At 49.7% G+C, this 13,419-nt stretch overlaps 1 protein-coding gene across 1 annotated transcript in view; it reads left to right on the forward strand.

The window, feature by feature from the left end:
* The first annotated feature begins 2,061 nt into the window (after nt 1-2,061).
* Nucleotides 2,062-13,419, forward strand: part of Ntf3 (neurotrophin 3) — a 69,706-nt gene continuing 58,348 nt past the window's right edge. Inside the window, exon 1 of the mRNA XM_028892282.2 lies at nt 2,062-2,381. Within this exon, the coding sequence (XP_028748115.1) occupies nt 2,364-2,381 (18 nt within the window). The 5' untranslated portion in view covers nt 2,062-2,363. The remainder of the gene's footprint in view (nt 2,382-13,419) is intronic.

Here is a 13,419-nt window from a genome sequence, read left to right on the forward strand (position 1 = left end):
CAGTGCACCGCATCTGCAGAACAAATCGGAGTCTTGAACTCTGCAGCCTTTTCTTCTGACTGTTCATATTTAAGCTTGCCCCTCTTAGACCCCTCCTCCCTCCAGACCGCCAGTGACCGGGGAGCAGCCGGCTGAGCAGCCCACACGTGTATTTAACCCGTTCCTCCCTGCCTGGCAGTCAAGCACCACTTTGGTTGCAGTCTGTGGAGCCCCGGGACCAGGAGCTTGAGAAATGAGCCCCTAGAACTCGGCCGGCAGCGAGACTGAAGGGAAAGGAGGGGGAAGCAGGGGGGAGAGAGGCAAGTGCGGGAAGTGGGGGAGGGCAGGGGCGGGCCAGAGGACCTCGAGAAAACCAGAACCCCACAGAGCACGCCCAAGCCAAACCTCCAAAGTGCTGTGTGGCAGGGCGAGAGAGAAACTCTGCCGCCCGATCGGATCTGGAGGAGGAAGGAGATATTTTGGCCGGAGGGGAGCCTTGAAGGAGGACTCAGGCCTTCTGAGGGGACCGTTGGAGGTGACGTCCTTGGGCCTCCGTGGGTGCTGCAGGCCATTTTCGATGTGGCAGCCCCCGTCAGCCAGGATAATGATGAGGCAGGTACAATCTATCTAGTATGCAGCCCCCCCAGACTCTCCATCCTTTCTGGCCTCCCTTCGCCCTGCAGCTTCTCTTGGCCTCAACCGGTGGGTGCAATTCTGGTGCTCCTGGGTGTGGACCAAACGCACACAACTCCAAGGAATTTTCAGGTTTTGAACCTGGAACCTTGCTGAACTACACTGCGGGTTGCTTATCAGACACTTTAATGGGGAAACAAGGAAGAGGTGGACTTTTAAACCGCGCGTGTGAGTCAAATGTCCTGACAAGAGGCGACTTGAAGAGTGGTTGCGGTGATGGGGGCAGGGTGGGGAGGGCGCTTGGACTTTGAATTCCACCTTGCAAGAATCAGGGAAGGAGTGAAGGAGCAATACTCTACTCTCGGGGTCTCCATTTCTCCTTACCGCTAGGATCACTTCCCCACCCCACTCCCCTGCACTTCTCTTGGACAGCGATAGAGCAAAATCTAGATGCACTGACCAGTGTAACTTCTGAGAGAACCAGCTCTGAACAAATGGGGTCTAATGGGTAGCTAAAATTATCTCCAAATAAGACCTCTGCCTGAGATCCTTGCTCAAATGAATCTAGCGGTTGTGGAAGGGAGCGTCGATACTTTCGGGAAGTCGGGAAGAGAGGTGTGTTGCTTGCCTTTTTTCTTCTGGACGAGCTGTTTTTGTGCAGAGCGGCGGCGAGTCCTGGGCGAGTGCTCAGCTCCAGGGGCCCGGGTCCTACTTTGGAAGGAAGGGGTAGAGAAGTTGGAGACTGCGTAAAATGCGGGGCTTGGCCTCACGCCTCTAGTTTTCTTTCACGCACGCGCCGCCGCGCACGCAAACCAACCCCTCCCTTGGTTGCTCAGGACCCCCACCCCCACCTTACCTCTGTGATTTAACCTCCCTAGACAGCATGCACTGCGCCTTGGTCCCCAAGACTGGCGAGTTCAGTCCTGAGAGAGCAATTGTTCTTGGGCGGGTTCCTGTGGTGGGGGTGGGGGTAGTGGCGATAGGGGGTGGGGAGAGATTCAAAGCAGAAGGGTCTGAGGTTTGGAGGTAGAGTTTAAGGTTGAGACTCAAGCTTTCCTGAAGCAAGGGGCAAAAAAGGCCTTCTGCCTCGTTAAGAGAGAGAGAGAGAGAGAGAGAGAGAGAGAGAGAAAAGAAAGATAATAGAATCTTAAAAGAAAAAATTCAAAAAGAAAAATTTCAAGAATAAGACAGATCGAAGATACTAACGTGTAAAACATAATGATAAATTAAATATTTTCTATGACTCCTCCCCATCTCTAAAAGGGAAATCAAATATAGGAGGTACTGGGGGATAGGCTATTTTGGAAGGGTTTGTTTGTTTGTTCGTTCGTTCGTTTGTTTTCCTTTAAAGGGGACTAGGAGAATTGACCTGGTCTCCCGGTTGGTCTCAAGAGCAAACTCCAAAGTGCTGGGGCACCGGCCTGCGAATCACGGCGGGCGGGGCTCGGGGGCGAGGGCTTGGCGCGGAAGGGGTTAAGGCGCTGAGCGCAGAGCCATCTGGCCGGGTTGGCTGGTTATAACCACGCAGATTATGTTCACGGGACTCAGAGTTGAAGGCTCCTCTCCTTACCCAGCAGCTCCGCGCACCGCCCCGCGAGAGAGCCCGGCACAACTTTCTTCTCTCTTTCTTCCTCTCGTTTTTTCCCACCGCTGGGTAGTGGCTGCGGCAGGGGTGGGCGAGACTGAATGACCGAACTCGAGTCCACCTTTCTCTTCATGTCGACGTCCCTGGAAATAGTCACACGGATGCCATGGTTACTTCTGCCACGGTAAGGGGAGGTGGCGGGCACGCTGGGTGGGCAGATCCGGGAGGGGGTGGGGGATCGCGTGGGGGAAGATTTTTCTTGAGGATCCGCGTGGGGGGTCCCCAACTCTGCACCGAGCCCCACCCCCACCGTGCAACAAGCTTTTAACTTTACGGATCTTGTGCCTTCTTTAAAGTTTGCAGTGGGATCTGCCCAGGCCTAGGCGCAATCACCACCAGCCTCCTTCCACATGCACGCACACGCTCGCGCGCGGATATGGCTCCCCACCTCCTCCTCCTTCTAGTCCCCTGGCTGCCCAAGAAACCGCCCTCAGTCTGGGAAAGTGATCAGGTTTAAGAAACCTGCAATTGAAAAGGGAGGGAGGTGGAGGAGAGGCAAAATGGGGACCACGAAAAGGCAAGAAAGGGTTTCTGCATCCCCTGCCCCTCCACCTCATGCATACACACCTCCAGCCCTCCTACCTAGTTCTCCCAAAAGACTCCCGCGCATCCTATAACAAAAGGAGGTAGCAGACAAAACCGGGGCTAGGAAGAGGCCAGGATCCCGGCATTCGCCCTGCACCCCGCTGACCACCGGGCACAGTTCGACAGCTCCACGGCACAGCCAAGCAGGGCGTGGGCTGGGGGAGGGGACGCAAAGCTCTGGACCCGCGTGGTCACTTCTAAGGTTCGGGGAGTTGGGATTCCCAGCCCAGTAGTGCGTACCTGCGTTCGTGTCCCACATAAGCCTTTTCTCTGAGACGCTCCCCAGCCCCGGGCTACTCTGGCCAGCACCTACTCAACGGCTACCCACCCCGGGTCTTCGCGCAGATGTTGAAACAAGCGCTCAGCCCGCCAGTCTGGGACCCCGCCAGGGAACGGTGGGTACTGGGGCGGGGTCATCGGTAGGGATTTGGTAGCAGTTCCTCTGAGCCCATTTTAGTCGTCTCCCCAACCCCCGCCAGAGGTGGTGCAGGAAGGCCGAGAGCATAGACCCTCAGAGCTAGGTAGGAGTTAAAAGAACCCACAGCGGACTGTTTCTATTGCCACGGGGCTCTGCACAGTGGTGGATACTTCTAATGAAATTTGGCACGCTTGGGAACTGAAGGTGCGGAATGGGAAGCTGGTGTGGGGAGCGAGCGGGGAGGACCGCTCTGCTTGTCGCTTTCGGGCGTGAGTGGGTGTGCATCCAAGAGGCGCTACTGCTTTGCGCAATTTTGGCGTTCTTCCGCAGCTCTCAGATGCGCCTCACTGGGACCCCAGCATCAAATGGTGTGGACGCAGTTGATTAGAGAAGTCGCAGGCGGGAACTGGAATCGAGGCTCGCGTTTTCCAGGTGGGGGAAGCACCCACCTGGTTGACCCCGACCTCTGGCGGCCGGCGGGCAGCAGGTTGAGAGTCAGAGTGGAGGCTGCTCTAGGACGCGGTCCTAGCCAGCGCAGGCTGCTAGCACGGAGAGCTGGAGCCCCTGAGCCCGGACTTGTTTATGAGTGTGAAGAGGTTGGGGGCGGGGACCTGCTGGGGGAGGAGAAGGAAGGCTGTAAGGGTGTGTGTTACTCGCTGAGTCTGATGTTGGGAATTCTGCGGGTTACGGAGTGTGCTGGCAAACCTGCTTTTCAGTAAAGGGATGCCTTCCCTCTGCAAGCCAGCGAGCGAGGAAATACCTAAGCACAGTGCCCTGAACGTCAGGATGAAAAAAAGAGTGTACCAGACGGGTGGCTTGTACAGGGGAGCTTTACAATCGGTTCTGTTTTCTAAATAGTCTGAACTTGACCAGCTTACTCAGCCTCCCCTGATGCTGACTGTTGCTCAAAGAAATTTGAGAGGTGGAATCCAGAAGATAGAGTCCAACTACCTCCGCCTTAGGCTCAAACAGACCCGAGTGTAGCCTTGGGAGAGTGGAGAAAGGGAGGGAAAAAAAAGCAGGCTGTGGGCTGCTGTATCTAGCTGTATGTAGGGACAGAACAAAGTTTACCGGCAGCGTTCGCCTCGGGGACAGCAAGTAGACTTGCGCTTTGGTGAGGACTGTGTAGAAGATGGCCTTGAAAAAAAACTGTGTCTATATGAATCGGGTCTGATTTCCCAAGGAGGGAGACTGATCCTTGGGTGGCCAGGGAACGACTGGGAGGGCCCTCTCAAGTCTCAGTGAGAGAGGGGTTGGGGGTGGGAGAATAGGGAAAGAGGTGGAGCTCGCTCCAGCTTCCTCCAGCCCGGCTGGCCCTGGAGGGGTGGGGAGCCCGTGTGATGGGCATCTGTGTGCATAGCAGGAGATGAGAGCTTGTGGGAACATAGGTGTAGCTAATGAGAAATCTGCGCCTGCGAAGGGTGTCGGAGCTGGAGAAGTACAGTGTGCTGAAGACAGATGGCTTGTGCGTGCCTGCACAGACACATGGGGTGGGTGTGGTGTGGGAGGGCGGCTGGGCTCTGTGTGTGTGTGTGTGTGGAGGAGGGGGTTAAAGGTGGACATGTGTGGGAGCTGGACGCCTGAAGATTACCAAAGGGATGTGGAGGGGAGAGGATCTGAAGAGAGTGGAGTGTTAACTTTATGAGCATGTGCAGCCCTGGGATTTGACTGGAAGGGCATTGGGGCACATGGGAGATAAAGAAGTATAGACTCTGGCATTCTTGCAGAGATAGTGCAAGAGAGGGTGGCTTTTGCCTCTCCCCCTTCCCCGCCTTCCGGTGAAGGGACGGGAAAAGGCTTAGGATGAGGGTTGCACATTTAAGGGGAAAGTTCTTGTGTGCTGGCACAGGGTCCAGTGACAGAGAGTGCTGTGTGCACAAGACTCCTGAGTAAATGAATACATTTGCATGCCAAGTGGCAAGGATGCACATCGTGATAATATCATGTCACAGGCTCCTTTTAGTCGAAGGACACACTACCGCCAGTTGATTACTATGAAAAAAATTAATGGGATGCCTACTAGATGCTCAGCTCGTTGTCGGGTGCTGGGACATGGCACACAGCCTTGGAAAAATTCCTTCTCCGTGCTCAGCTGACTGTTGCTAACTGTTGCGGTGGTGCCAGGAATAGGGAGTGCGGTGCCTGTTGAGGTTTCTTCTAGAGTTGTTCATGGATCAGGGGAGCCAAGGGGAAGCTGACTTGAAATACATCTGTGGCTTTGTCAGAAGGATTCGATAAAGGTAAAGATGATGGATACATCGGTGGGTGGGAAGGGAGCTGGAGGGTGTTACTGCTGCTTAACCTGGGCACAGGCTAAGGTGGGAATTGAAGGTGATGCATTCCAGGATAGAATGTGCCAGAATGAATCTTGATAGATGGGCCTGAGGAAAGATACAGGGATGCAAAGGACAGGCTGGGCTGGTAGTGTTTGCTCATCTTTGAGGCTTCTGCACTGTGTCTGAATCTAAAGCTACGCTGAGTATGTGCTGATGCTTTTGTCTGGGGACTTGCTGGGGGCTAAAGCAACGATGAGAAAACTAGCCAATGGGGTGGAGAAATGCACGTGGCTATATGGCCCCAGTGAAGGAATAGGCAGTGTGTTTTTGCAGGAATTCTGTGGGTCTGGGGAAGGGAGAAGCTGGTCTTGGATGTTTAGACATGTGTCTTAAGTGAACATAGGTGTGGTTAGAGGAAGAGCTGTGGGTCCCAGGGAGTGAGCACAAGGAGAAGCTCCTTGAGTTCACTGAGGTGTGAGCTAACTGGGACAAAGCAAGAAGAAGGTTATATACTTTATGGGTACACACATCTGCCCACCTGGGCCAGGTGACAAGGAAACCCTTTTGATCGTGGGAAGCCATCTGGGTAGGACAGTATTCGGTTAATGGCAGTCTTGCTTCATGAAAGTAAGCTGTACTATTTTGAGGTTCTCCCTCAATGTTTCAGAGAAGTCCATCTCTCTGAGAAATAGCTGATGTTAGGCAGAGCTGGTGCCCACTGTTCTCTGAGCACAATAACGAGGTAGGAGACTCCCAGCTGGAAATGTCTGCATTTAGTCTGCCACTTTGGAACAGTGGAACTCTAAAGTTTTCTGATGTCTAGGACTCTCCACATCCCTCTCTGTAGAGTGACTGTATTGATGAGGACTGAGTAAGAAGGGAAATGCATTCCTCTTTACCCAACACAGCTCAAAGGGAGTAGTTGTAAAAGCTATACAGAGATGCAATCTACTTGGACACAGGTGCGGGCATATGTCAGTCACTGGGAAAATGGGATCTTTGTCTGTCTGTCTGCAAGACAAGTCATAAGTCTGGATAGCAATCACATCTCCACTCCTTACCCACTGTAGAAACAACAACAACAACTTCCCATGGCTGCCTCAGTTTACTACTTATCCATCCACAAACTGGAGGCAGCTAAACTTAGATTTTCATTTATGGAAGTCTGACAGGTCTCTGAATTACTCAAGAAGAGAGGCAATACAGAAATCAGTTATTAATTTTCAGAAAAACTTTATTTTAGCATCAGCTATGCAAACCACAATGACAAAACAAATGCGACTTTGAAAGCACAAAGCATAGTAATTGTCCTTGGCATAGGCATAGTTTGTGTAAGAGGGAAGCAAAGTCCAGCCGCCCTGCGTTACTGTCAAGGTCTGTGTTTTTCTAGCCGATAAGTCCTTGGCAGGCCCCAGCCTGCCTGGAGAGAAGAACCCTGGGGCGCAGCGTTGTGAAATGCAGCATGCCCAGTGCAGCAAGTTGGGCACAGCCACTTTCCTCGGAGACAAGGATGGAGGCCCAGAGGCTCTGAAACATCCCAGTCCTCCCAGAAGTTAGCACACGCTGTCAACTCCTGGCTGAGAGTCAAGGCTCCCATCCTTGAGTTCAGTGGCCATAAATAGTCAGGAGCTAAGCTATTTCCATGAGGCACTAAACCAATTCTTTTGCTTTTTTTGGCGAGATTGGGCCAATTAAGTTGATTGGAAGAGGTCACTGCTGATGGGTCTCACATTCCCCAAGCAGGACAGGCCAGCAGAGTTTAATTACATAACATTTCCCATCCCTGCCATTGCACTCCCAGATGGATCAGATGTTCAGGCCTTTCCTCTTTCCTTCCATTCAGGATGTCTAATTGAGCAGGCTGCTTCTGCTGCAGGCTCCTCCAGACCTCTTCCTGAGCAGTTCCAAGGAGCCAACCCTAAGCAGAGGGGCTGCAAACCCAGGTGCTGGCTGCAAGGGAGAGGGGGTTTGGACCGACATGGAAGGTCGTTTAAACCCACCACTCTGTTTCAAGACCTCAGCAGCTGCTGTTGTACTCATTAATGAGGCAGGCACTTTCTGACACTGGGAATACTGAACTAATGACTGTTGGATTGAGTTTTATATAAGACTGATTTTGTTGGAAAAGGACCAAATCTTTTACTGGAGAAAAGCCTATGACCCATGTGGGGTTGCTGATAAGGCCAGTGGATACACTTTGTGCATGGGCAAGCATGTGGAGATGAGATCACTGTGTGTGTGTGTGTGTGTGTGTGTGTGTGTGTGTGTGTGTGTGTGTGTGTGTGTGTGTTGGAAGATACATGAACACAGGAGCTGTCCTGGAAGGGCAAGAAGCATCATAGAGTTTATGTATATTGGTAGGCAGGTATGTGGGAACTGGCTCAGTTTCCATTGTCATCAAATTGCTTCTCATGGGTGGGCCAACCATTTATTTATTGTGGAAAAAATAAGGACAGTTTCTTTCAGGTCAGTTGAATATGGGGTTTGTGAGTTTTCAAGTGTGAGGCCAATGTCAACACTACCTCACCCTTCCTCATCCTTGCCTGGAAAGATTTCTAAGATCAAAAGGAGAGAGAGAGAGAGAGAGAGAGAGAGAGAGAGAGAGAGAGAGAGAGAGAGAGAGAAGGGAGGAAGGAGGAAGGAGAAAGAAGTATATGCATTCAGAATTCTCACTTTCAAACTATGAACATACATGTAGATAGTTCAAGAGTTTTTGACAGTTTTCTTTGAAGCCAACTTTGATTTTACCTACAAATACTTGGAGCTAAATAGAGATAGTAATTTCATGTGGTCAGAATACACTTGCTGTTTATTCATATCCTTATCTGTCACACTGCTGTCTCTAACAGTATTGATTAGGAACCGAGGTCTCTGGGACTCTAAGCATACTCACAGGACAGACGTTTGACTCAGAGTGGTTAACAGATTTTCACTCGAAATTTGGTGTGACCTGTTAACTAACAACATCACCAAAGAAAATATTTGAGTAAGTGATGTTCAAATGAAGCAAAGAACTAAATAGCTTACTGATCTCAAAAGACTTCATTCAGTCCAAGGTGATCTGAAGCAGCATGAGGTAGCAGATGGCCTGCTGACATGGAGGTAGGGATCAGGCTTTCAACTGAGCTCTGTCACTAATTAGCTGTTGCTATGTCACGCTGGACATTCTCTTCAGGCTGTGGTTTCCCTGACTATAAATGAAGGGCTTGAATTAGTAGACCTCAAAGCCCGGTTCCAGCTCCACCACCCTAAGATTCTACATTAATCCTGTCCTATCTAATCTTTGCTAATCTGCCTTACTTGGAGCGTGCCTTGGCATAGTCCAAGGGGCTCCTGTTTTTATCTTCAGGGAAAGGCAGAAAGGCATGCAAAGAATTTACCAGAATATATTTTTTTTTTTTGGCCAAGAATGCTCAAGATGTTGGCTTGGTCTGTACAGTATGCAGTACATAGAGCTGATAATAGTTGCGTTTGGCTTTCTGGTAGACCTGGTGCTAATCATTCAGCAGCTTCTTCTCAAATACCTTTCATTGTCAACATTTCTAATAAAGATAAGTACCCATCTTTAAGACAATGATAGTATTGAGGTAGCTAGTGGGTGCCAGGCATTATGGCAAATATTATATGAAATTATCTCAATATCCCCAGATAATCCCATGTGAACTGGGGACACTGAATTCATGTGAAGCTAAGGGATAGGTCCATAGTTGCACAACAGAATGCTGATGTACTTTCCTTCCTGGGCCCAATGTCCACCAGATTGTGTTTTCTGTGTTCTGTGATGTCATCCAGGAGCTGGTTCTGTAGCCCTTTGCTGAAGTTTGTCACCCCACAGGATAGCCTGCTCCACCAGAAGCTTCCTTTTCATGTGCAAGACAAATGTTTAGGTTTTCTAGCCACCTGCTGGCAAGCATGTGTCCAATCTGTCAGAGCTTCCATCAGCCCTCTCCATTTACTCCCCTTACTGTTGACAAGGGAGTTTGCCCTTCCAGCACACAGGTATTGATTTAAGCCACAACTGCCTCCTTGTAAACTCTCGAAGAGTGGAGCTGGACATCTGGTTTTGATCCACACATCCATAAGAGGTGGTGGGTCCTGGCATTCCTGAGTCCTGGGATGAGGACTGCACAAACTGTAAACTTTGATGGAGAGCAGGGTATCTCTTGAGAGTTTGGAAGACGCCTTTCTTTGATAGGCTAGAGAACTCAACCATTTAGACTCAGGCTTCGACTAGGCAGATTTCTTGCTGGAGGGTTGGGAAACATGAGTTGCTCTAAAGGACTGAGTCCCCAAGCTATGTTTGATACAGAGTAAAGCAGTCCTTCATGTCCTCCAGCCCTGGTATCTGTCTCTACATCTCACTCTCTGGGCAGAAGTACTTGCAAGAATAGGGAAACAAAAGGCTTCTTGGAGGGAACTCTTATCCTCTTCGAAGGGTATGGCTGAATGATGCTCTTGATATCTCCTCCCCTTATCTCCCCACTACAACTAACACACACACACACACACACACACACACACACATACACAAGGCCAATAGAGAGGTGACTTTGTTGTGTTGCTTGAAGGTATTTTCACTGTGCAGCAGAAAACACTGACCAAATGCCCATTAGATTGTTTTACAATATTTATGCTCCAAATACATTTATTTATTTTGTTTTAAACTTTTCACATTTAGGGTGATGCATTTCTTCTCTACAGAAGAGATATTCTCTCTCTCTCTCTCTCTCTCTCTCTCTCTCTCTCTCTCTCTCTCTCTCTTTAAGTGATTGCCAAGAACTTGAAACTTACTACAATTTACTGTTCCCTTCTGTTTCTAGACCTAAGCCTTCATCATTTAAAAATATCCTCCCTCCCCCTCTGGCTCCCCAGTGTCCCTTGAGGAATGTATTTCAAGTTCTCAGTCTGGGATTAGTTCCATCCTGTGTCTAGCAGACCTGTTCCTGCTGGTTTATAAGGTACTTCCACTGGGTTCAAGAGGGAGACGCAGCTGTAAAACTCACCTGATTCCCCAACAGGTGTGTCCCACCACTGAGAAGTAGCTTGGCCAGCCTGACACCCAGTAGGTTATCTAGAACAGCTTGTAGCTTTTCTCCCCGCATAGGACTCAGACTAATGGTGAATTTTAAACAGAACCTTTTCCTTCCATGAGCCTCTGTTTCCTGGTCTGGAAAAGAAGGGAATTGGAGTCACTGGCTGATCAAAAGGAGCCTGAAGGCTGTGACTATTCAGATGTTCCATGGCTCTGCTGTTCCCTCTGCCTTACCATGGTCCATGCCTGGGATTTCCAGGTACTCCTTCTGGCCTGGAGTACTTATGTACAGAAATGTGGAGGGGGTGGAGGAGGAAATTAAGTTATGTGATGCCAGATAAGTTATTGAACATATGGATGAGTGAATGTTTATAGAGTGCTGAAGAAGCAAGCTTGCCAGATTTGTGGCGGATCTTGGATTGCTAGCTGGGAGCATGGGGGAGAGGTTTATGTGGGATAAAATTGTCTGTGGGTAGCTGAATTCAGTAAGCCAAATCCGAATGATCCCCAACTATGCTCTGTGAGACAGTCCTGCCTCTGACACTACCAGAGACCGGTTGCAAGTTAGACATCCTGGGTCTTGCTTTTCTTGCCTATTAAATGGCAGAGTTAAGAACTTGGATGAGTGCTAAAGTCTTTCCTGCCTTCTCATTAGACCGTGGGAATTTAGGGCTAGAAGAAAAACCTATATAGATGGATGGATGGATGGATGGATGGATGGATGGATGGATGCATGCATGCATGCATGCATGGATACATGGATGCATGGATGGATGCATGGGTGGGTGGATGGAGAAAAGGACACTTTCAAATAGGTGTTATGGGAAATAGTCCGATGGAAAATGGATAGGAGTGGTCAAAATATGCATCTGTTTTTGAGTTGGAGATGACGACAGAACATGTGGTGTGTATATTTGTGTTGCATCTGAATGCTCACCTCTCCATCTCCACCAACAATATTAAAATCATCCAATACATGTTTGTTTCTCCATTACCTTTCTTGGGAAGCCTCCCTGTGTGCCCGCCTCCCCCAGAGCCTGGGGCTCCCTTCCCAGCCTTCTTTATGTTATAGCACTTAGCAGCCTCTGCTGCATTTGCATTCCTGTCTTCTGACTAGAGGATGAAACCCTTGAAGAGGGGTCTGTCATCTTTGTGTTCACCAACACCTGGGCTAGTGTCTGCCATGGAAATGCGTCAAGTGCATGTATGATCTTACGAGGGAATCATCGGTGAGTTCAGTAGTAGATGACACAGGAACTGGCCTCAGAGATGCACAGGAACTGGCCTCAGAGATGCGATGCACCTCGCCAAGGGCTCAAAGCTATCTCCTCTGTTTCTCTTTTGCTTTGCCCCAAAGGTTAGGTCATAAATGCTGCCTGCTGACTTGCCAGGAAAGGTTTCTGGCTCTCCTTTGGACCCTGTCCCTCATGTCCTAATATACATAGTTCTGCATATCTGGGCTCTTGGTCTTGGGAACTGGGTGCCACTGGGCATGAATTGGAGTAATCCCCCTTAAGACACTCTGAAGATCTTAAGACACACTTAAGATCTGAATACATGTATAAAGATGATTCAATACATGTCCTGTTGGTGGCTCTATGCTAGATGTTAGAGAAGATGTACAGATGGATGAGGCTCTGGACTGGAGGGCTAGAAGTGGGTAGGGACAAGTCACCTGATAACTGGGCTCCAAGAGAGAGAAAGGTGAATATTGAAGATGGAAGTCAGGCTCTCTGAGTGTGGATTTTTAATGTGAACAAGACAGGGAGTCCTCTCAGTTCAGGAGCTGGCTGGCCTTCAGTTCTGTGTGGCAGGGGTTTTATTGCTTCTGAATTTCTGGTACCAGGCTGGGGTTAAGAGGAGGATGCTCAGAGCCTTTGGTTCTTCCTGGCAATTGTGGTTAGTTGAAGAGGCAGTGCTTATGGGGATGTATGAGCTCACAAGATTACGTTTAGAAGTGTCTCCATTCATTGATACCAGCATAATGAGAAGGAAGTGGGAAGGAGGTGGATCCTCCTCTAAGAATTGTTTTCCCCTGCCCCCTCCCTATGCATTATCTCTGTGGCCACTTCTCTCACAGGAACAGACTGCCATCTACTGTCCACTTCTGTCCTCTGAGTCCCTCCTGCTCAGCCAGCTCCTTGTCATCCCCTGCCACACATATCCCATTTTAATGGGTGCAGATACCAAGAAGAAATAGACAGTAGGTGCTTGTTCATCAGTTTCTGCAGAACTTAGAAGGAAGCCTTTCTAAAAACATAACATGTTAAGTGGTTCGCCTCTCTACTTCATGACATGACATTTGAAGGGGACTGCCTGGCATCTCCCGAGTCTTCTAGGGCTCGGTGGCAGGGGTTCCAGGTGAAAGGCAAGGTCTCGCCATCAGTGACCTTGCGGTATCCTTGGGAGTACAGAGAGCTAGCCGGTAGGATGAAGTACCATGGGTCTGAAAAAATGCAGAGAACAGCAAGGACTGTAGTGGCTGTGGGGTTTACAGGAAGGTCCTTGAAGGGAAAAGATATGTGGACATCTTGTCCTGCATCTCCACTCAGTAACCCGAATGTTAGGAAAGAGGGTCCTGGAAGCTTGTGGTGTCCTGCGATAGTCGCCGAGGCAGCCACTGTTTGACTTCCCTGGCCTGCAGGGGAGTTTGAGCACTAAGTAGAAGGAGTGAACTTTTCAGTGCTGCTCCTTTGTACCCCTTCTGTCTCTCCGTGGCCTCTTTTCAAAATCACACCTGCCCAGTGCTGGAATCAGAGCTTCTCTTAAAGAAACTACATCCAGGTCCTGACTCAAGTCTAAGATTCTTCCATGCTAGAATTCATGTCCCCCCAGTAAGTATCCGAGATAT

This window comes from Peromyscus leucopus, chromosome 3 (assembly GCF_004664715.2).
Source record: "Peromyscus leucopus breed LL Stock chromosome 3, UCI_PerLeu_2.1, whole genome shotgun sequence".
NCBI lineage: Eukaryota > Metazoa > Chordata > Mammalia > Rodentia > Cricetidae > Peromyscus > Peromyscus leucopus.